General features: G+C 40.7%; 1 protein-coding gene across 1 annotated transcript; it reads right to left on the reverse strand.

Moving 5' to 3' along the window:
* Positions 1-18,109: 18,109 nt before the first annotated feature.
* On the reverse strand, positions 18,110-22,304 carry IL36B (interleukin 36 beta). Its single transcript, XM_001091119.5, has 4 exons — positions 22,282-22,304; positions 21,634-21,741; positions 19,529-19,668; positions 18,110-18,685 (listed from the first exon to the last, which is right to left on the reverse strand). The coding sequence occupies exons 1-4, from the start codon at positions 22,292-22,294 to the stop codon at positions 18,473-18,475; spliced, it is 474 nt and encodes a 157-aa protein (XP_001091119.4). The 5' UTR covers positions 22,295-22,304; the 3' UTR covers positions 18,110-18,472.
* Between the last annotated feature and the right edge of the window lie 703 nt (positions 22,305-23,007).

Genomic DNA, 23,007 nt, shown 5'->3' on the forward strand with positions numbered 1-23,007 from the left:
ACTCACAAACCATAAACTGACATGACTCCTACTCATCTAGAGAACATTGATTTTGAAGACTTGTTTTTAATCCTTTCTTATTTTGAAATAAGTATTCTTCTTACAGAATATTAGTTGAAATTTTATTTCTTGCCATATTATGATTCCAAAAATAGTTCATCTGTGTAGTCCTGTTGTAATGTTTACTTTCCACTATATTTTTACTTGTCCCTAAGTGTTGTAGGAAGATGTGGAAATACTGTTTTCCTGAGCACACTGATGACTTCCAGGGCCGTGCAGGCATTGCCCCAACCTCCTTATCCTATCCTGATGTCTTCTTCCATTCAGCATTTGAGTGACCACATTGATGTTAGAGATTACATTTTTTCCTGGTGACAGCATAGCGCTCCCTGAGCTTTTCATTTCTCATGGTTCCTACAAAAAAGTAGAACTGTTTCTCCTCTGCCTTTCCCTGTCTTGGTAATTTCTCTAGACTTATGGGATGATCAAAACACTTAGGAGAGTGAAAGGGGTCTATTAATGCACTGGGTTAGCAGACATAAACCGGGATGTATGGAGCAGCTGTTAGACCAACTGGGGTATTTGGTCACCTAAACTCAGGGCTGGGGAGGAATCTGGCCATCTTTGATGTTGCCTGGATGTTTTCTGGAAGAAGCAATTCAACTACTTTAGAAATTTATGTCTACTCGTTTTTATTCTCCTTTATTTTCTTATAAATACATAAAACATTGCATTTTCTCTTAGTGTGCCTTGAGATACATCCTATAATTATTTGTATTATGGCTTAATATGAGATATACCTGCCTAATAAATTTTTAAATGTACAATATAATTAATAAAGTATACTATAGGCATACTCTTTTATAGAACTCTAGAACTTATTTCTCCTGCTTAAATGAAGATTGTATGCATTGAAGAGCATCCCTTCATTTCTCCTTCCCAAGTCCCTGGAAACCACCATTCTACTCTCTGTTTCTATGAATTTGACCATTTCAGATATCTTATCTGTAAATGGAATCATGCAGTATTTGTCCTTTTTTGACTGACTCATTTCACGTAGCATGATATACTCCAGGTTCTTCCATATTGTCCCAAATGGCTGGATTTTCTTTTTTTTAAAGGTTGAATAATATTCCATTGTGTGCATATGCCACATTTTCTTTGTCCATTTATCCATAAATGGGCATTTAGGTTGTTTTTATAACTTGGCTATTGTACATAATGCTGCAATGAACATGAGAGTGCAGAATAAATTAAAGATTTTAATGTAAGACCAGAAACAGCCCAAACTCCTGGAAGAACACATAGGGGAAAAGTTTCATAACATGAATCTAGGCAAGATTTCTTGGATATGACACCAAAGCACAAGGAACAAAAGTGAAAGTAGACAAGTGAGACGATGTCAAACTGAAGAACTTATGCACAGCCAAAGAAACAATCCACAGAGTGAAAAGGCAACCTATGAAATGAAAGAAAATATTTGGAAACCATGTATCTGATAAGAAGTTAATATTCAAAATATGTAAGGAAGTCACACAACTCAATGGCAAAAAAACAAACAAACATCTGATTAAAAATGGGCAAAGGACTTGAATGGACATTTTTCCAAGACATACAAATGGCCAACAGGTATATGGAAAGATGTTCAGCATTTACTAATAATCAGGGAAATACAAATTGAAAGCACAGTGAGATATCAGCTGTTAGAATGGCTATTACCAGAAAAACCAATGTGTTTGCGAGGATGTGGAGAAATTGGAACGCTCGTACAGTTTGGGTAGAAATTTGAAATAGTGCAGTCACTATAGAAAACAATATAAAGGTTCCTCAAAAAATTAAAAGTAGAACTACCATATGACCCAGAAATCTCACTTCTCATTAGACATCCCAAAGAATTAAAATCAGGATCTCAAAGAGATATCAGGACACATCCTATAATGTTGATGCAGTGTTTTCATTGTCTTTATTTCAACTTCAATCTGTTTTGATTATTATTTTCCTTTAAAATGTGGATTATATATACAATTTCTAAATTCCCAAGTGGTTGGATTATTTGGGGGCTACCTTAGAATCGTCTATGTTTATTATTGCCTATGGTTAGATGGAATGGCCTTACATCAACTTTGATCGTTTTTTGATATTTCCTTTGTGACTTTGTGCACTAAAAATAAGTTTTCCATGCAAACCTAAGAAAAGTTAACACGGATCCCCAGGTATAAATTTAGACATACATAAATATACAATTTTATTTATATGTATTTCAAAATATGAACATATAATATTACATAGAATTACATATTTATATATTATGTATTTTAATATTTTAAGATTAATAGGTACATACAATATAACACATATGTATTTATATATTTATAAGTTGAATTTTGTTAACTATTTACTCTTCGTATTTTTAATTCTTACTTTTTTTTTGCTTGATCTATCAGTTGTTTACAGGGAGTATTAAATTACCTTACTATGACTGTATTTTTAATCAAATAATGTTATTATTTTATACCATTTGCTTAGATTACTTTAATTCTAAGTTTTTTGGTACCTAAAGGTTCATGTATGCCATATCTTCTTTTTGTTTCATACCTTTTATCCCAATGAAATATTCATCTTTGAACCATTATTGTTTTTCTTAACTTCTTCATTGGCTGTGCATACCATTACCTCATCACCTGAGAACACCTTTTTTTTTTTTTTTTTTTTTGCATTTTAACATCTCTGAAACCTAAATATATGTTACTACAATGGATGGCATCTTACTATATTGTCAGCCAAGTGGCAGTCATGACATAGTGGTCGTTGCCTATGCATTTGCAAATACAGTTGGTTTTTCCGATGCCATGGTTGGACAAATATTCCCCATCTGTTTCATTCAGTACATCATCAAGAAAAACCATTCCTTGAAGGAATATGATCCTGGTTGTTGGTGATGAACCTTCTATTGACGCATCCTGTAAATTAAAAAAGCAACAGCATCAAAAGTTGCTGAATGGAGGTCAGCAGCTTGGAATGATGTCTGGAGACAAGGGTTTATAACTTAAGAAATGTTGTATCACCAGTACTCTTGTTGGCACAGGAGAGTTTTATCAGAAACAAACATTGGTGATTCTGAGTCAGAAGTGATTAAGCAGAATCACATTCAAAACGTAAGAAGTTTTAGGGCTGGGTACAGTGGCTCATGCCTGTAACTCCAGCACTTTGGGAGGCCAAGGTGGGTGGATCATCTGAGGTCAGGAGTTCGAAATCAGCCTGGCCAACACGTTGAAACCCCACCTCAACTAAAAATACAAAAATTAGCTGGGCGTGGTGGTGCGTGCCTGTAATCCCATCTACTCAAGACGGTGAGGCAGGAGAATTGATTGAACCCGGGGGGCGGAGGTTGCAGTGAGCCAAGATCACACCACTGCACTCCAGCCTGGGTAACAGAGTGAGACTCTGCCTCCAAAAAAGGAAAAAAAGAAGTAAGAAATTTTAGGAATACTTTAATTGACTAATTTCATTTATATTTACCTTTCTGTGAATGAAAAGAATACTAGATTATAAATATATGTCCTTAAAACAGCTCCGTTTATGTGTATGATTCTAAGAAAGTATTGTATTATAATTGAGCAATTTTTTTTTCTTTTTTGGTAGTACATAAAATAATTGTACATCTTACAATCCATGGCATTTTAGAGTCAATGTAACATGATATTGTCAGCTGCTTTTTTTGTGTGTTAACATTTGCTTGACATATATCTTCATCAATTCCTACATTTTCAACCTGTTTGGATTATTTTCCTTTACACTTACCTCTTATCAACAGCATATAGCTAGACCTGTGTGCGTGTTTGGTTTAACAAGTCATCTGATAGTCTTTGTCTTTTTATTGAATTTGGCCCATTCACCTTTATTTTGATCATTGGCATACAGAATTAAATATGACATCTTTTCTGTCTTTTTCTGTTTGTCCTGTTTTGTTTTGCTTTTCATTTTCTTCTGTAGTTGAATCTGATATACTTTGGAGTATTGCTGCAATCTACACATACCCACTAGTGAGTTCTTAGTTGTTAAGTAATTAGTTTAGTTTTTTAGTGCAGAAATTGTGATATATGACATGACATGTCATTACAGTACAGGAGTGTTTTGGTGATATATGGGGTATTAATTTGGATTTTTAGGTGAACTCGTTATTTTTTCAATTTGATGTAGTGAAATATATGCCACAGTAATTGAAAATTTGCTATCCAACATGGTTTCAGGATCAGATTAACCACTTGAGTTTCTGCTTTGTGAATTGCTTGTTCATTGCATTTGCCCATTTTCTTCTCTTGATGCTATCATATCTTTCCTTTTTATTGTTGGCTTGCAGAAAGTTATTACGTATTTTTAAGTCTTAATTCACTATTTGTTTTAGTTATTGCAACTATCTTATTTCAACTTGTCATCTGCTAACTTTTTCCCGTGGTGTCTTTAACAAAGAGAGAAATTCTTATTGTTTGCTGTCATCAAATCTTTTTTTTTTTTTTTTGAGATGGAGTCTCGCTCTGTCGTCCAGGCTGGAGTGCAGTGGGGCAGTCTCGGCTCACTGCAAGCTCCACCTCCTGGGTTCATGCCATTCTCCTGCCTCAGCCTCCCGAGTAGCTGGGACTACAGGCGCCCGCCACCAGCTAATTTTTTTGTACTTTTAGTAGAGACGAGGTTTCACTGTGTTAGCCAGGATGATCTTGATCTCCTGACCTCGTGATCCACCCGCCTCAGACTCCCAAAGTGCTGGGATTACAGGCATAAGCCACCGCACCTGGCCAAATCTATCTTTTTTAAAACATAGGGTTTGAGCAATTGGATCTTTTTAGTTATCTTAAAAACAACGTTAAACCTTGCCAAATTATTAATATGTCTTCTATCTTATCTACTGAATCTTTTGAATAATCATCCTGGATTTATTCCTCTGCATTTGGAGTGCTTCCTTCAAGAGGGGTTTCAGAAGCACGCTGTGTGGGACAAAGCTTCTGAGCCTAGGAGGCTCCCTGAGAACAGCTTTTATGTTTTTCTGTATGTTGATAATTCCAGGAAAGGTGATTTTTAGGGGACTGGTAGGCTGAAGAGGGAACAAGGTCATCAAGAATTAAGGTAGCCTATAATAAAATTAAAGTTTGGAAAGAAAAAAAAATGTTGGGGAAAGGCCAGAGTGATCTAGGGCCTGAGAGAACTCAGTATCCAAGAGAAAAAGCAAGAGAGTGGAGAGATGCAAATGAATTTCAAGACAGAGGTAGTGTGACACTAATGTACTTGGTCTATGTGCATTTTTTCTGCTGAATGAATAATGTGCTGAGCATATTATACTTCTTAACCACAATATCCACCCTGAAAATTATTTTGATTTTATAGAAGGGAAATTGGGGACTCAGAGCTGTGAAGAGACTTGACTGAATCCATATAGCTAGAAGCGGGCAACTCCAAAGTTTGGACTCACAGGTGCTGAATATAAACCTTATACATTGTAGGCAATAGTAATCACAAGTGTCTTCCACTGAATCCCTCTTCATTTCCAGGCACTGGGAATTGGGAAAAGGGCACGGGGAAAAGCTGGGAGTTAATGCTTCAGGCTTCAGAAAGATGCCTCCCTCTTCTGGACTTCTGAAAGAGGGAATTTGATTCTATTATTAGGGACAAGGATGCCCACAGTAGTGGCCTGCCCTGGGCTCTGAGGTACAGAGGTTTGTTAGGTGGAGCCAACTTTGTTCAGCTCTAGGAGGTGTACTCTTGACCTCAGGGAGTGCTCATGTTCAGATGGAACAGCATCCAGGAACCCGACTTGGGAGAGTCCCTCAAAATGTTGATGTAATTCCATTTCGTTATTTTTACTGTCTGGGGATTTCCCTCACCTTCTTTCCTTGAGTATCTCTAAGCAGTCTGACCTGTGCTACCATTGATATTTCCCCACCCAAAGCCTCAACAGGAAGCAGCTTTCTAAAGAGAGAAGCCTTCACATGCTTCTTTGGCTAAAGGAGCACAGGGGCTATTAGAGAAACCACACGTCCTTTGGAATATGGAGACCCCGATCCACACTGGTGTCTGGACTCCTTGGCCCAGCTCATGCTGGAAGCTGCTCTGATCCCAAGCTCACTGCTGGGTCTTTGGCCTTGTCCTGGCCATTGATGAGGGTCTTTGCTTGTGCTGGAATCAAAGGGACAGCTGCTTCTTGTTTGATAGTGAGTTGGTGGGACCCTGCTCTATGCTCCCCACTGGATACACTGTGTTTAGAAAGTAAAAACATGAGGCTGGAATAACAAGGCACAGATAAAGCCCACCACAAATTAACAAGCAATAATATCTCTCCCAATAATATGCTGCAGCTATAGTATCATAACATTCCTCTTCTTTGAGTGGCTACTATTTTTTTTTTATCACTAAGAGACTTTGTTCTTTACAATCATGGACAATTGGACATTTGACTTTTCAAGTTGTATGAACAAGAATGAAGTATCCCAGTTTTGCCTGAATAATATAAATCATGTTGACACAGAGAAGCAGCCTCAATCTCCAGCCTGTGAACAGAGCTTCAGATAAAAGGTTTCTGGTCACAACGTTCTACATGTATCTTAACTTTGCATTTTCCCAGGACACAGACCCTAGATCCTCTTTACACTTCTGACCTAATGCAGACCTCTCTCCATACAGCACTTTTTGCTTTGAGCCCATCTAAACATTGCTTCATTTAAATTTTGCCTAAATATTACTTTTACCCCCAATCCTATAATCATGTCTTCCTTGGTATGGCTCAGGTTCCTGATGGACAGTCTCTCTTACTGCAGTAATTCAGTAAATCTGACTGTTGGACTACAGAGTTGTTCCTATTGATTTTAGGCTGATGGGGCTAGGACAATGTGATAGTCAGGCATAGGACCTTCCCAGATGGATCCTGAGGGCAGACCCAGTGCACATCATATTTTTATGAATAACTCAAGTATGCATTGCTACCCCTATTAACGAGTCATCTTCCTTCACCAGCACTGCTATGCCACTTGGGCTTAGTCATCATTTCAGACTGAATCCCACTATTAGTCCTGTCTGGATTAGGAAGCATCCATTGATAACAATGACCTTGGGAGTAGATAAAGAATTTGTTTTTTGCCAAGTTAATTGCAGTGTTTGAGGGGAGGGGTAATAGGGGTAATCCCTCTCTCCCACTTGAGTTATGAACCTATTAAGAAGTAGGACAAAGACTTTTTTTGTTTTTGATACATTTATTGTTGATAAAGCTGATATTAATTGGGGATTCTTTCTGCAAATGAATAAAGCACAGAATGAGACCATGAGAATTACAGTCACGCATGTCATAGTCAGAACTACAGGGAGGGTGGCTCTCAAAAAAGTATAAATCATGGCTGAGCATAGTGGGTTTTGCCTGTACTCTCAGCACTCTCAGGCTGAGGTGGGAAGATTGCCTGAGTTCAGGAGTTTGAGACCAGCTGGGGTAACATAGTAGGACTCTGTCTCTTGGAGGAGGGAGAAGAAGAAGAAGAAGAAGAAGAAGAAGAAGAAGAAGAAGAAGAAGAAGAAGAAGAAGAGAAAGAGGAGGAGGAGAAAGAGGAGGAAGGAGGAGGAGGAGAAGAAGAAGAGTGAATCATGATAGAACAGATCAAAATGAAAACTTTCTTCAATTCTATTGGCTTTCAATGGAAAGTAGGTAGAGAGCAGTCAGGCCACACATGAAGAAACAGGAGGAGGAGAAGGAGAAAGATGGAGAAGGAGATGGAGAAGGAGATGGAGGAGGAGGAGGAGGAGGAGGAGGAGGAGGAGGAGGAAGAAGAAGAAGAAGAAGAAGAAGAAGAAGAAGAAGAAGAAGAAGAAGAAGAAGAGTAGTAGTAGTGAATCATAATGGAATAGAGCAGAATGAAAGCTTTCTTCAATTCTGTTGGCTTTCAGTGGAAAGTAGGTAGAGAGCAGTTGGGCCACTCATGAAGAGGAAGAAGAAGAAGAAGAAGAAGAAGAAGAAGAAGAAGAAGAAGAAGAAGAAGAAGAAGAAGAAGAAGGAGGAGGAGGAGGAGGAGGAGGAGGAGGAGGAGGAGGAGGAGGAGGAGGAGGAGGAGGAGGAAGAGGAGGAGGAGGAGGAGGAGAAGGAGGGAGTAGGAGAAAGAGAAGAAGAATGAATCATGATGGAACAGAGCAAAATAAAAACTTTCTTCAATTCTATTGGTTTTCAGTGGAAAGTAGGTAGAGAGCAGTTGGGCCACACCTCTTAGTTTCTCATAAGTAGTATGACCACATAATTTATATATAAGGTGTCACTTTTCAGAGGGGAAGGGATGATGTCAGTAATGACAGCAGGACAATAGGTGTGCAGCAGGATGTATGGGTTTCTTTTCACTTGGCTGAGGTGAATGAGGGCAGGAAGAAAGCCAGGTATTTAATAGAAGGAAACATGAGGAAGAAAGAACTGTTCTTCCTTTGGGGATTTATGTCAATGGGAAAGGGGAGGCTAAAGGGGGCCGTGACAGCTGCCCTCACAAACTGAAGGACTTGAGTGGACCTGGGAGTCCCTTCATTCTCTGCGACATCAAGGTTGAGGAACAGGAAGACAGATTTTTTTCTGAGTGAGATAGCCTTGTTAAAGAAGGTGGACTGTCTGGGAAGGAAGTCAGTTCTTCATTTATCCATTTATTCAGTTTTTGATTTATTAATAATTAATTCAACAAAAATTATTAAACACAGACACAGTGCTAGGGACTGGGAATACAAAGGTAAACTAGAAAAATATCACTTTCCTGCAATCAAGGAGATTATAAGGTAATGGGGGAAGGAAAGAAAGATAAAGGCAAATAAATAACATGATTACAAACCCTTTGAAGGAAACAGTTGAAAGCTGACACAAGAGGTAAAGGAGGAAGATTACTTTAGACATGGTGACCAAAAAGTCACATATAGGAAGGTGACTTGAAGGAGCTAGAAAGGGAAAATATGAGAATAAACTAATACAGGTAAAAGGCTGTGCATGAACATAGCATACGCTAAGGTCCTGGGGCTGTGAAGAACTTGGCATGTTCAAAGAGCTGAAAGATTGGAATAACTGAAGGTAGTGATGGAAAGAAAGAGTTATCTGGAAGAGGGATTGGAGGCAGGGACCAGACCATCCAGGCAAGCCTGTAAATGATGGTAAGGACTTTGCATTTTCTTCCAAGTGCAAATGGAAACGTTGAAGGGGTCTAAACATTGGACTGACATGGTTAGGATTTCCATTGGTAGAGATAATCCTGGCCGTCTCATGGAGAATGAATTTAATGGGTGCAGCAATAGATGAAGGGCACCGGGCAGGAGGTGGATTCAGATTCAGATGAGCCTTGGTGGTGGTTGAGCATTCAGTGGTGGGTGACAAGGAAGTTGAAGACAGACAGGTAGATTCAAGACATATTTTGGAGGTAGTCTGCTTTAGAGACAGGCTTGTTCATAGGTTGGCTGTAGGACTTCAGCAAAAGGAGAAATCAAGGATCACTCCTCGGTTTCTGTTGTAACTGAGATGGAGATAACTGAGTATGGGAATGGGCCGGTTGTGGAAGGATCAAGCATTCTACTTAGGACGTATTCAATTTCCAAGTTCAGAGACCATCCACATTGGTAGCTACAAATGCATATCTGGAATTTAGAGGAGGGTTCTGGGCCAGGAATAAAATTGTCAACTGATACGGCTTGGCTGTGGTTCTATCCAAATCTCACCTTGAATTGTAATAATATGTCAAGGGCGGGACCTGGTGGAGATAACTGAATCATGGGGACAGTTTCCCCCATGTATTCTTGTGGTAGTGAATAAGTCTCATGAGAGCTGATGGTTTTATAAATGGGAGTTCCCCTGCACAAGCTCTCTTGCCTGTTGCCATGTAAGATGTGCCTTTGCTCTTCCTTTGCCTTCGGCCATGATTGTGAGGCCTCCCTAGCCATGTGGAACTGTGAGTCCATTAAACCTCTTTCCTTTATAAATTACCCAGTCTTGGGTAAGTCTTTATTAGCAGCATGATCTAATACATCCACGTACACCTGTTGAAGAAACAAATACTGTTACCCAGCGAAACAGTATAAAGGAGAAGAGGATTCAAGGATGAGTTCTCAGGAACTTCAACTACAAGTAGTCACATGATGGGGAGCCAGTAACTGAAAGTAAGAAGAAAATTTCAGTGAGTCTGAGGAAAGCCCAGAGAGATTTGTTGCAGAATCCTTGGTATGTGCAAGTAAAGATGTGGGGGAGCAGTGGAGTGTGCCTAGTGCTGACTGACATTAGGAGAGCAGAGTGCCCACGGCATCAGGAAACAGGCAGGGGTGTCACTGATGGTGCTCAGAAGAAAGGTTTTGGTGGAGAAGTCAGATGTCAGAGGTCAGACTGGACAGTGCAGAATACTGAAGGACTAATCAGTAATCAGGCATGCACAAATGAAAATAATAGTGAGAGATTATCTTTTATATCAGTGGTCCCTAAGTTTTGTGGCACCAGGGACTGGTTTCATGGAGGACGTTTTTTTTCCATGGACCGAGGATGTGGGTGTTCTTAGAAGATCATCAGGCATTAGATTCTCACAAGGAGTGCACACACAAATCCCTTGCACATGCACTTCAAAATAGGGTTCACGCTCCTCTGAGCATCTAATACCCCCTGCTGATCTGAAAGGAGGCAGAGCTCAGGTAGCAATGCTCGCTCGCCTGCCACTCACCTTCTGCTGTGCAGCCGGGTTCCTAACAGGCAATGGAGTATTAATGGTCCATGGGCCATGGCCTCGGGGTTGGAAACCCCTGCTTTATATGCTAGAACAACAATGCTTTTTAAATTTTTAAAAAGTAAAAATGTATGGCAGGGAAGAATGAAAACACCACTGGAAGTGTAAGTTAGAAAAGCCACATCCAAGGGCAGATAGTATCTATGGAAAATAAAGAATACACTTACTCCATGGTCAAGCAATTAATTAATTAATTTTTTTTCCAGCTATCTTGTCTAAGATCACTTATCTATTCCACAGGCTGCAAAAGACTTCTTGCATGTCTGCACAGAAGGCATACACTAGAATGTTCACTGCCACATTGCTTGTAAAAAAAAAAAAAGAAAAAAGCAAAGTGTGGAAACAGCCTAACTCTCCATCCATGAAGGAATGGTTAAACAAAGGATGGTAAAACCTTTCTGTTGGGTGCTTTGCAGCACCTGTAAAGGAACGAGACAGCCATCCATGCCAGTGTAGACAGATATTTGAACACATTGTTCAGTGAAAAAGTGAGTTGGTCTGGGCGCAGTAGCTCACACATGTAATCCCAGCACTTTGGGAGGCCGAGGCAGGTGGATCACTTGAGGTCAGAGTTCAAGACCAGCCTGGCCAAAATGGTGAAACCCTGTCTCTAGTAGAAATATAAAAATGAGGCAGGCACCTGTAATCCCAGCTACTCGGGAGGCTGAGGCAGGATAATCACTTGAACCTGGGAGGCGGACTTTGCAGAAAGCTGAGATTGCACCCCTGTGCTCCAGCCTGGATGACAGAGTGAGACTGTCTCAAAAAAACAATAAGTTGGAGAAAAATATGTATTTTATTATTTCAGTTAGAGAAACACACGCGCACACGGACATGTACATACAGATGCACAGGGGCACACATAAAACAACATTGCATGCTTCCAGTGGAGCCTATGAGTATGTAAATGCATAAGAAATAGCCAGAGTGACACCAACATATAACAGTGGTTACCATTGGGGTGGAGAAAGAGGAACTAGGATCTGGGGGGAAAGAATTTGGATTTATCTGGTATATTTTAACTTTATTTCAAGATGAATGTATTGACGTATTAATAACTGAAAAATTAACATTTTTATATTTTTTCTTTTTTTTAAAATTTATTTATTATTATTATACTTTAAGTTGTAGGGTATATGTGCATAACGTGGTGTATATGTGGCACATATACACCATGGAATACTATGCAGCCATCAAAAAGGATGAGTTTGTGTCCTTTGTAGGGACATAGATGCAGCTGGAAACCATCATTCTTAGCAAACTATCACAAGAACAGAAAACCAAACACCGCATGTTCTCACTCATAGGTGGGAACTGAACAATGAGATCACTAGGTCTCAGGAAGGGGAACATCACACACCGGGGCCTATCATGGGGAGGGGGGAAGGGGGAGGGATTGCATTGGGAGTTATACCTGATGTAAATGACGAGTTGATGGGTGCAGCACACCAACATGGCACAAGTATAAAATTAACATTTTTAAAAGTCAAAAGTGTGAACAGTGTAGGAAGAAAGTAGTTTTAGCAGGGCCTATGTTTCTCAAACACTGTGGTCCCCATTACATTCTGTATGCTTGAAAATTTTCTGATACAATAACTAGGTGTGGTGCTGAGCAAATCAATGGATGAAAGAGTGGATACCCAGGGTGGCTACTTGGTGGCTACAGTAGGAGGCCTAGACTGTTACTATTCCATTGTAAGAAACAGCTGACTGTATTTTCCTTGGCTATAATCCCTAACTTTTTGTTGCTGCATCTTTTGGGAGAAAAAGACTCACTGGGATCCTATTACATAGCAATGGAAATACACGGTTCTGCCCATGGTAGATAAAGAGCAGCCCACATGGGAACTAAAGGCAAATGGATGAAGAAAAATAATATACTATAAAAATAATATCATATAGACTTGATTACATGGGAAAAACTAGTTTATTTTACCAACATAAGATTCTAGAAGTTTTAAGAAGAAATGTCTTTCAATTACTTTTAATCATATGTGTTTCTTTTAACTGATACATACTAAACAGAGCTTTTCTCTTCTCATGCTCTAGGGAATAATTGCATATTATGTAAATAATTTTGAATAATTCTGCTGTTTCTTCTACAGGACTTAACCCCTATACATCAAGAAAAGAAATAACAGACTGAGCTCTAGGAGCTTGTTGCTCTGTGGGAATTCAGGAGCCATACTGTCTGATCTTCCCATTTTTCATGAAAACCTTGACTTTACAATTTTTTAAAAAATACTCTAAGGACTGGACAAAACACATGTACAGGCTATGTAGTCCAAATCGACTTCTAAACAGACTCCGACCTTCTCTAGCTTTACAGGTATGATTTACCAACTCTTTAAAAATAGATGGTGTCTTTGTTTTACAAACTCTCCAGAACCCAATAAAAGAGAAAAAGTTCTGCAGCTTATTCCATTTGTAGCATTTCCTTGATACCAAACCCACTCAAAGACTGAAGAGATGGGAATCTTCCTCCTCTTATTTCTATGTCCTTCCTGGCATTCCTATGTTGGTCCACATGGATGGGAAGCCTTTGTCCTTCTTTCTAAGATGGTGATGTTGAAGGGAACTCTTCCACTTCTCTCTACCTGCAGGAGAGAAGTATCTCTTAGGTTTAGCAAGATGTGGACATTTGCTAAACCACCAATTGGTTTAGGGGCTAAGAGGGCAGATTCTACACTGAGGCTGCATGGAGCAGCTTGGAGTTTGCCTTCCACTCAGCCTTACTCACTTGGATCTGCTGAAGAGTGACGGATTATTACAGTGGCTGGAGAAAATGAAATTAGAGTTGGTGGGCATGGTTTTGGCCCCAAAAGTCTAGACTGAGGCCCCAAAAGACTAGGAGGCACCTCTCACTTCCCTAACCCAGCTGTAGCAATAATAAAGACACTGCTATGATTTTGATTTTGGCATCAACATAGTTTCTAAATGTTTGAACGTGGATGGGGATTGGAAGGAGGCACTGTTACCTACAAACCTTCAAAATTTAATGTCAGTTCCATGAGGATGGCCATATTTTCCCCTTTTTGTTTACTACTATGTCCCCAGCACTAAGAACAGCATAGGTTCTCAAAACATATTTGTTGAATAATTCAAATTATTGATCCTGACACTTCCTTTGAGATAAACACAAGCTTTGTTGTTTGGGGTTCAAACTGCACGGTGAGTTCAGAGAAGCTTTTACTAGTGGATTTGGCCTTGGTCAGTTAGATGTGGCCTTTATTATGGCCATACTGCTATTATAGGCATAGATAAAACTGATTTTAGAGAACTAGAGCTGTAATCTGCAAAATTTAACCTGCTAAACTGTACAAGAAACAGAGAACATCAGTGTATGGTTTTTGATCTTTTGATGGTTGCTGTTAGATATTGTCAACTGCACAGTCTTTGCTAGTCTCTGTCTCCTTTTTAATTGCATCCTTAGTTAAGGAGAAATTCATTAACAGAATGACATTATGGGTTTCCATGTAGTTTACTCACTTATTTCTGGTGTTACTTCCCAACCATATGGCCTAGAATCTGAAGTATTCTTTTTATAATCAGAAATCTACTTGTAAGCTACTCAAACTAATAAGGTAGTTAACTGATCTGTTCTTTAACTGCATATTTATCTCCCCTTCTTTCTTATTGACAACCCAAGTTGTTGTTTTCTTGTCCCTAATTCACATTAGATCATCAACAACGTTAAAATAAACTTATTGACCTAAGTGAGAGACAAAGATTCTCAGTTGCAAGGTTATAGAGTTTTTTACATTTTCTCTTCTGAAGAATAAAGGAAACTGAAGTTGAGGGAAGGGCAGGGCAGATATGCATGCTGACGGAAATTGAAGAGAAAGGATGGGTGGAAGCGTGTAGGAATCTCTGAAATGGACTTGCATTCAGGTTTCTGAATGGAAGAGATTCAGGGCACAAACTGTCTTTGAGTGTCACAAGGGTACTCTACCACCCTGTGAAAAACCCACCATTCGATAGTCCTGGGCCTGAGGACCATGACTGTTGCTTAAGAAAGCAACAAAAGCATCAACATCTCTTTGAATATTAGAGTATCTCACAGGCTGGGGGAAAAAAAAAGGTCACAGGAACTAGAACTTCAGAGACTGGAACAGGGGGAATAACACTGCTCATGCTCTTTCTCCATTTATCGATATTCTATTTCGTGTGTGTGTGTGTGTGTGTTGGCCTTATTTTTTTCCATACTACAGACAGACAAGGAATTAGCCTACCTCCTTGCAAGGTTTAGGAAACCCACATTGTTTGGGTAGTGCCTTCTGATACAGATTGAACAGAAATCTGTTGTCCCGTGCCTTCTCCTGTGGTTCTTAGATTTAAGCAAAGAACATCATATCCCTGGATCCAGGAGAGCAAATAAAATATCTGAGGACACCTCTTGAGTCTTTCTGTGGTTTCTCCTCCTCTTCTTCCTCCTTCACCACCACAATGTTCTCACTCCTCTGGCAGAGGGCACAGGTGGTGCGATGTAAGGTGGGCTGGCTGTCTATCTCATCCTCATGTTCAGTACCCCGGGATAGCTGGGAAGCTGATATTTATAAGCACAGTCCAGGATTACGTTGTGTTTTTCATCACCATCTTCCTATAGATTCTTTCTATACATTTAGCTATTTACAGAACTCACATTCTTTGCAGCCCTTCTCAGAAAATCTATGTACTGTGTATCCAAGTATATTGTTGCAAGTCTCTCATGGCCATACTCGAGGCCATCTTGTGCTTAGTCCTGACCTTGTCAGAGAAAACATTTGCAATGGTGAATTTCCCCGGGCTCCTTCTCTTGTGCCCCTGTGCTGTTGTGCTTATGCATAAATACATATGGGGAAAGGCTTGGACAAAGTGCAAACCCTCAGACTATGCACCGAGCCCTCCAAGAGGGAGGCACAGGATACTGGCTAGAAGCTCCTGGGGATACTCTCAGTTATGTTTCATTTCTGCAGCCATCTCCTCCTGAGTGGATGCCCTTGTATCATCGCATTCCCCTGGGGCCATATTGGCTATGGGGAAAAGGAGGAAGAATTGAGACAGGGAAGTTTCTAAGCAGCCTTTCTATGTTTTTCCTCTCCATTTTCTTTGAGAAGCTTTCCAGTTCCTTGGACCCTTCTTGAAGTTGAGGGCTGCCCCGGCCGTGATAATGCAGATTCTCCCTGACGCACTTTGGTATTAATGGGAAGATGCTAATACATTAAATGAAAATTAATTTGCTTCAACAATATATTCTGAGAAACTGCTAAGAGGGAGGGAAGATTTGGTATATAAAGGGAGTTCATAAATGAAAGAGACAAATTTCTGCCTCTATGTACCTAGAATTTGGTTGAGGAGAAGAGAGCAAATGGGCCAAGACAAGGAGAAGAAGCTATAGCACAAAGCCTGAGAAAATAAATGTCCCATGAGAAGGCAAAAATGCTACAGACCTCGCAGAAGATAAGATGCTGCCTTTGGTTGGGGAGATGAGGAGAGTCCCCTAAACAGCTGGAAGGGATTTAGGATGTTAGTAAGACATAGGTAGCAATGGAACTGTTTGAGATGTGTGCAAAGGCATGAGCAGGGACATAGAGGGAAGAAATTCAACGTGTTGGAGGAGTAGAGAAGAGAAGTTGGTTTTGATAGAATCTGTCTTAGCCTGGGTTTATACCAGAAAGCAGAGCCTGAGACAAGCGTTTGCATGCAAGAGGATGACAAGTGACCCTAGGAAACATGAGAAGGGGCTGGGGAAATTGAAGCAGGGAAATGAGGGAAGTCAATTCAGGATGTGTTCTTGAACTTAGCCCTGCCATGGGTGATTACATCTCAATGCTGCTGGGAACCTCTGAGGAACCATGAAGAATGAATGCCTCTCAGAACTGTCCACCTGTGGAACGGATAAGAGAAGTTGCTCCTCACCCACTCCCATTCCCCATTGGTCAAGGGTTCCCATGCAGCAGCTCCCTCTCACATCCAGGTTTATGCATGTGTGAATTCCAACTAGGTTCCAGCAAGTGTCCTTCCCTACGTTATCTTGGGAGGCCTGAAGCTGGAAGAGAGAAATGTTCAATGTTGCTGAGATAATACACTGCCAGGTTACACTGTTTCAAAGTTGGTTGCACGGTAATGACTGGAGTAAAATGTCTGCTAACAGCATGTAAGGTGGGGTTCAAGGAGTATCCCAAACAGAATGGGGGGGGCACTGAAGAAATGAGAGATAATGCCAGAAGCATAGGTTTGGGGACAAATTATGCCTGGCTGAGAAATTTGAATTTATCAGTCGGTGCCCGTTGCAAGACCCAATATGCCTGCTTGTCATGTGCAAAGAAGGACAAGGTCTCATGAGAGAAGACAGCCTGTTATGCTCATGTTCATGCTCAGGATATTAAGGTATATTTATTGCAGTCTACATGTACTTCGTTAGTGAATTTGCAGATTATATTACAAACTTCAATTAAAATAACCCTCACAAAATGGACAACTGGCTTAAAAGTATCCCTATAAAAGAGCTGTAGATTGAATGTATACGAACAAAATTCCAGAAAACATGAATAATAACAAGAAAGTGTCATAGCTGATGCTTCTTCCAGCTACTTTATAAAGTAAAAACAAAACAAAAATCCAGTTCTAGAAGTTGTCTGAAAGAAATTAAAACCAATATAAATGATTTTTTAAAATATGGATTGGTTTACATTCTCCATGGTTAGCAACTTATCTTAACCAAAGTACAGTTGACCCTTGAACAACATGGGGGTAGCAGTACAGTCAAAAATTCATGTGTAATTGTTGACTTCCTAAAAACGTAACTAATAACCTACTGTTGACCAGAAGCCTTGCCAATAATATAAACAATTAACATGTTTTGTATGTTTTATGTATTATATAACTTATTCTTACAACAAAGTAGGCTAGAGGAAAGAAAATGTTAATAAGAAACTCGTAAGAAGAGAAAACATATTATTGTTATTCATTAAGTGGAAGTCAATCATCATAACAGCCTTTATCCTCATCATCTTCACATCGACTGAGGAGAAGAAACAGGAGGGGTTGTTTTTGCTGTCTCAGGGATGGAGAGGCAGAAGAGGTGGAGGAGTTAGAGTGAGAGGCGGAAGAAGCAGGGACATTTGGTGTAACTTTTATTGAAAAAAATCAGTGTTTCAGTGGACCTGTGCAGTTCAAAATCGTGTTGTTCAAGGGTTAAGTGTATACACTGTTAAATTATTAATGAATGACATTAAGAATTCATTACGATTATGAAGACATGCAAACTTTTAATTTCACATTCATCCCATTCTTTCACTTTATTTTTGGGGTAATATTAGAATGTTCATAATAAACACATAAAAAATTAATGCATCCTATTCTTTTATTGAAAAAGTTGTATGAACAAAAATGTCATGAATCCACATCTCTACATCATGGGTTGGCAAAAGGAATACGAAAGGAGGGTTGCATGAAGCAGCATTTGGGTGGTTGATTGAACTGGGCATGGCAGCTGAGTGGATGGTGGGGTAAAAATCAAGAAAGAATGGAAAATGATTCTTAGGTTTCAATCTGGGATAGTGAAATTCAAGTGAGGGTGTTGGTACAGAAATGGATGTTTGGAGGAGGAGGTGGCTTTTGGATGGTAAGAATGAGGTAAGCTATGGATGGACTGAAGTGCTGGTGAACTCAGTCACATGATGGTCTGTTAAGATGACTCTGACAGCTTGATTCTCTATCCACAGCCTAGGCTGGATTTATTCCACAGAATCTAAGTAGAAGTTAGTGTTGTTAGTTATGCCCCTCTCCTGGGTGAGAAAGATGGGCTGTCCTGATGTGGAGGAGGTGGCTATGAACCAGCCAGGGTAAGAGACTGACTGAAAGACAGAACTGGAGCCTTCTTTATTGTGGAAAAAGAGAAAGGGCTTCTGTGCTTTCTTCTCCATGTACAGGTCCATGATGTTTTTCTCCTGGGGGTGGAAAAGAGGCTTGTTAGAGAGGAGGGTGGGAGGAGGAAGCTAAAGTAACTCAGCCCTGAGTGTATAACAGGAGAGGGACTGCTGCCCCCAAAGGAAGGGACAGAGGCTAGGGACAAAGGCAGATGAAGCAGGGCATTAGACTGTTAAAACAGGGAACTGGCTGGGTTCCCACAGCCTGGCTCCACTCCAGGATCCTCTGACACAAGGTACTCTGACTCTTTGAAGCATCATTGTCTTCCCTGGAACAGAGGGAGGCTTAAATCTCTCTCTTGGTGCTTTTGGTATGCATTTGTCTGCTGGTTCCTGCCAGTCTTGCTGCATCCTCAACCTCCAAGTGGGCTTACACATTACAACTTCCATCAATAGCAGAAGGATTAGCTTCATAACTACAATATTGCCTTGGTAAGATTTATGTGTTTATGATACACGGATCATAAACATGTAATCTTCAAAATTCACATTCACAATCTCTTTTTGTCTCCTCTGCTGTGCAGTGGCCTTTGCTGTAGTGAGAGCATCCCATCATCTTAGAGGATTTCCAGAAGGCAGTTAAGCAGGACTGAGAATGGAGAAACTACTGTTCTTTGGCTTTTCTGAAACATTCCTGTGAGTGTACTTGCTATCTTTCAGAGGATCTATGCTCTGACATTAAAAGAAGTGTTATATCCATTCCAAAGGCAGCATTTGTAGATTCGGGGATCAGCCAGGTCAGAATTATTTCCTTACATTGAGTAACCCAGGATGGCAAGAATCTTATTTTTATTCAGTAGCATATTAAATGAAATAAAAAGTCCATTTGACAGTACTTCTCTCATTAGCTGCACAATCACTCACCTTAAGCTGCAAAGTAGGTTTGCCCTGAATTTCTTCACAGAAGAGACAGAGATCTTTTCCCCTGATTCCCAGGTAAACCAGATTACCCTTTTTCTTATCACTGAATTCTGTGTCTCTGCAGGTTATTAAATGAAGAATGACTGGAAACACAAAGGAAAATGGAGAAGATGTTTCAATCTTTCTGGTCTGACACTCAGTTACTCCTCCCAGGCAGGGAATAGTGACAGGCTCCTCCCATCAGCCATGTGGCAGAGACCCTCCATCACCCCCTCAAACCTATTTTGTTTTTCCTCCTTAATAACAGAACCCCAGTTGTCACCAGGACACATCGCTTCCCAAAAAGAAAAGTAAAATTTCCTACCACCCTTGCAGCAAAATGTGGTCATACGCTTAAGATGTGGCCTGTGAGATAAAAGTGGGGAGCTTCTATCTCATGGGCCACAACATGAGATGGGATGGAGGCTACCCAAATAAAGTGAGAGGGGGATAGTGAGAATGTGATGGCAGTGGTCCCGGCAAGAGATGAAGTTATCTTAGAAATCAGGCATATTTTACACGTAGACCTACCAATCTTTGCTAATAGATTGGATGGAGAGTGAGGGAAAGGAGGAATCAAGGATGTCTCCTGTATTTCTGGCTTGAGGAAATGGAGTGAACAGAAATGCCACTAACAGAGACCATTAGCGGTTTTGAGAAGACAGATCCATTGTTCTACTTGGGATACATGAAGTTAGAGGTATCTGAGAGGACCTCAAGAGGACGTGAGTAAACCATTGAGAGAGGAGTTCTGTGTTGCAAATGTCAACGGCAGAGTGAATGAGCGTAGCGGTGATTCATCATTCCAAAGGATCAGCTCATTGCCCATTCACAGGGCCTGTAAGTGATGACTGGCTGAGCCCTGGGGAGCATCATCATTTGGAGATTTCAGAGACAAAGGAGAGTCATAAAGGAAAATGCAAAAGAGGAGCCAGCAAACCTCAGGAGAAGTAATGTTCTTATAGAAGGAGAAGATGGGCCAGGCACGGTGGCTCACGCCTGTAATCCCAGCACTTTGGGAGACCGAGGTGGGCGGATCATGAGGTCAGGAGTTTGAGACCAGCCTGACCAATATGGTGAAATCCCATCTCTATTAATAATACAAAAATTAGCCAGGCACAGTGGTGGGCACCTGTAATCCCAGCTACTCCGGAGGCTGAGGCAGGAGAATTGCTTGAAACCTGGGAGGTGGAGGTTGCAGTGAGCTGAGATCACGCCATTGCACTCCAGCCTGGGTGACAGAGCAAGACTCCATTTAAAAAATAAAAAGGGAGAAGATGTAGAGTATTCAAGAAGGAAATGGTCCATTACACTAGTGAGCTGAGGGCCAAATAGCATGGGGACCAAGAAGTATCCTTTGGGTTTGAGTATTTGCAGGTCATGGGTGAAATAGGAGGTTGCGGGGAGTAGTCAGAGTAATCCAGATGTTAGAATGCAAACTATGCAGCCAGCTCTTGTTTTGCTATGATTGGCATAAGAAAAAGTGTTGGTAGGAGGAAAATGTGGGAATCAAGAGAGGGTTACAGCCTGTCTGACAATGATAGAAAGGGTCCAGTAAACAAAGGTGGAATTTGCAGGTAAGTGAGGAATTAAACGTTGAAGTTCTGGATACAGGGAAAGAAACTGAGATGGACTGACTTTTGATGGGAGGAAGGAATGTTTCCCCATTATTAGAAAAGAGGATGCCAACTTAGAAAGCTGTATAGGTTTGGTGGTGGAAAGATGATGGAGTTTGAATCTGAGGACATAGGTAGCAATGGTTGGAACCTGAAGGAGAGAAACTCCAAGGAGAAGGCTAGCTGTTGTTTGAATGGATAAGCCCTTCTAATCTGAAGATATTTTCTTTTGGTAAGAGGAGCTATCAACCCTTAACACCCTCATTTCTAGATATGGGATTTCCTTTGTGGAAGGAAATCATAGTACCCTTTCTCACTTGACCTTCCCTGTGGCCACTGGGCTGGTGCCTAGACGTGGGCGAGGTCCAGGGCCAGGCTTGTGCAAGTTCAGCCTCATTCCTGGTGAAGCTGGCATCACCTCAAGAAGCAACAGTGGGTTTGATTGTCACTCACCAGGCTTAACACTGTTGCTAAGAGGAGCTGCTATTAAAGAATTTCCACTCAGGACCCACACCATCTGTCGAGAATCACGAATAGCATAGGATTTGGGTGCTGCCTGCCCTGCCAGATGACAAAAACGCACAAAATACATGTGAGGTTATCAACTTCAAGACTCCAGTTGCATCCTGGTATTAATGGCTTTTGAGTTTCTGGAGAGAGTCTCATTGCTCTGAGAAGTAGTGGCTATAACGATAAATGGAGGGGAAATAGGGCAGGGGCTAGTTTGTGAATCAAAGCATCTGAAAGGATCTATGTGCAATCCCAGTCTCAAGATTCACCTTTTCCTAGGGCTATTAGTGACTTGTCTTTTTCTGAATGATAAAATGTCTAGGTGGTAACAAAACCTCGTAATATTTAAATTAGTTATCAGTATGTTGTTTTTAAAAATCCTCTTATCAAAATAAACAAGCAATTCTAAATACAGATAATAATAAAAGAGCTAGATGTCCTGAGATTTTCAAAGGCTGTTTTATGAACTGAGTGTTTTAGCAAGAGCAAATACATTGACAGCTTAGCAAATGATAGGGGTCCTTCCACCCTGTTGTCTTTGGTGAGGTCAGGTGGAGATATTTCCAAGCTGATTTGCAACTCACCACTTACATTGTGGGTTCATGATGTCTTCAGAGCCTGTTGTGAAGAGAACCAGATAGATCAGATGGTGGTGAGGAGGTTGTTAACAGTTGGCCATGTGAGAGAAGGAGAGAAGAAAAATGTTATGCTTTTTTCTCCTCTCCTCCTAAAATTTTACTGTAAAAATTCTTTAGAGAGAGCTGCCCTGAGAGCCTCTGCCAGATGCATATTTGAGAATAAGGATGGGTACAGCATATTTCAAGGCCACAAAACCCTGAATGGAAGCTCCCCTCTGTGCTGTGGCTGGCAGAGTCCTGCTTCTCCAGGCTGTGAAGGTCTTGGCATGCTTTCCATTCATTGCATCTGGGATTGTTAGGACATTCCAACACATCGCCACAGGCACCTTCTAGTGCTCTGAGTCTCTGGGTTGAGAGGAAGGAGGGAGGGAGTGTGTGTGTGTGTGTGTGTGTGTGTGTGTATGTGTGTGTATTTCCATTTTAGCCCTCCACACAGCAGGTTAATCACCACTTTTCCTCACTTGAAGCTGAACACTCCTAAGTAATTGGTAGCTAACCTGCCTCACTGAGCCCATCTTCCTCCATTCCTCATCCAAAGAGACATCTGTAAGGATCCTGCACATGGCCACTGGTGGGCTCCACAAAGGGCTTTGACTATTAGGGGTCATCTGCCTCTGGTTTTCTAGTTAGGGCACCAGAACAGTCCCCAAGAATATCACAGACTCTCCACAATGAGAAC

The sequence above is a fragment of the Macaca mulatta genome, chromosome 13 (genome assembly GCF_049350105.2).
Source record: "Macaca mulatta isolate MMU2019108-1 chromosome 13, T2T-MMU8v2.0, whole genome shotgun sequence".
Taxonomy (NCBI): domain Eukaryota; kingdom Metazoa; phylum Chordata; class Mammalia; order Primates; family Cercopithecidae; genus Macaca; species Macaca mulatta.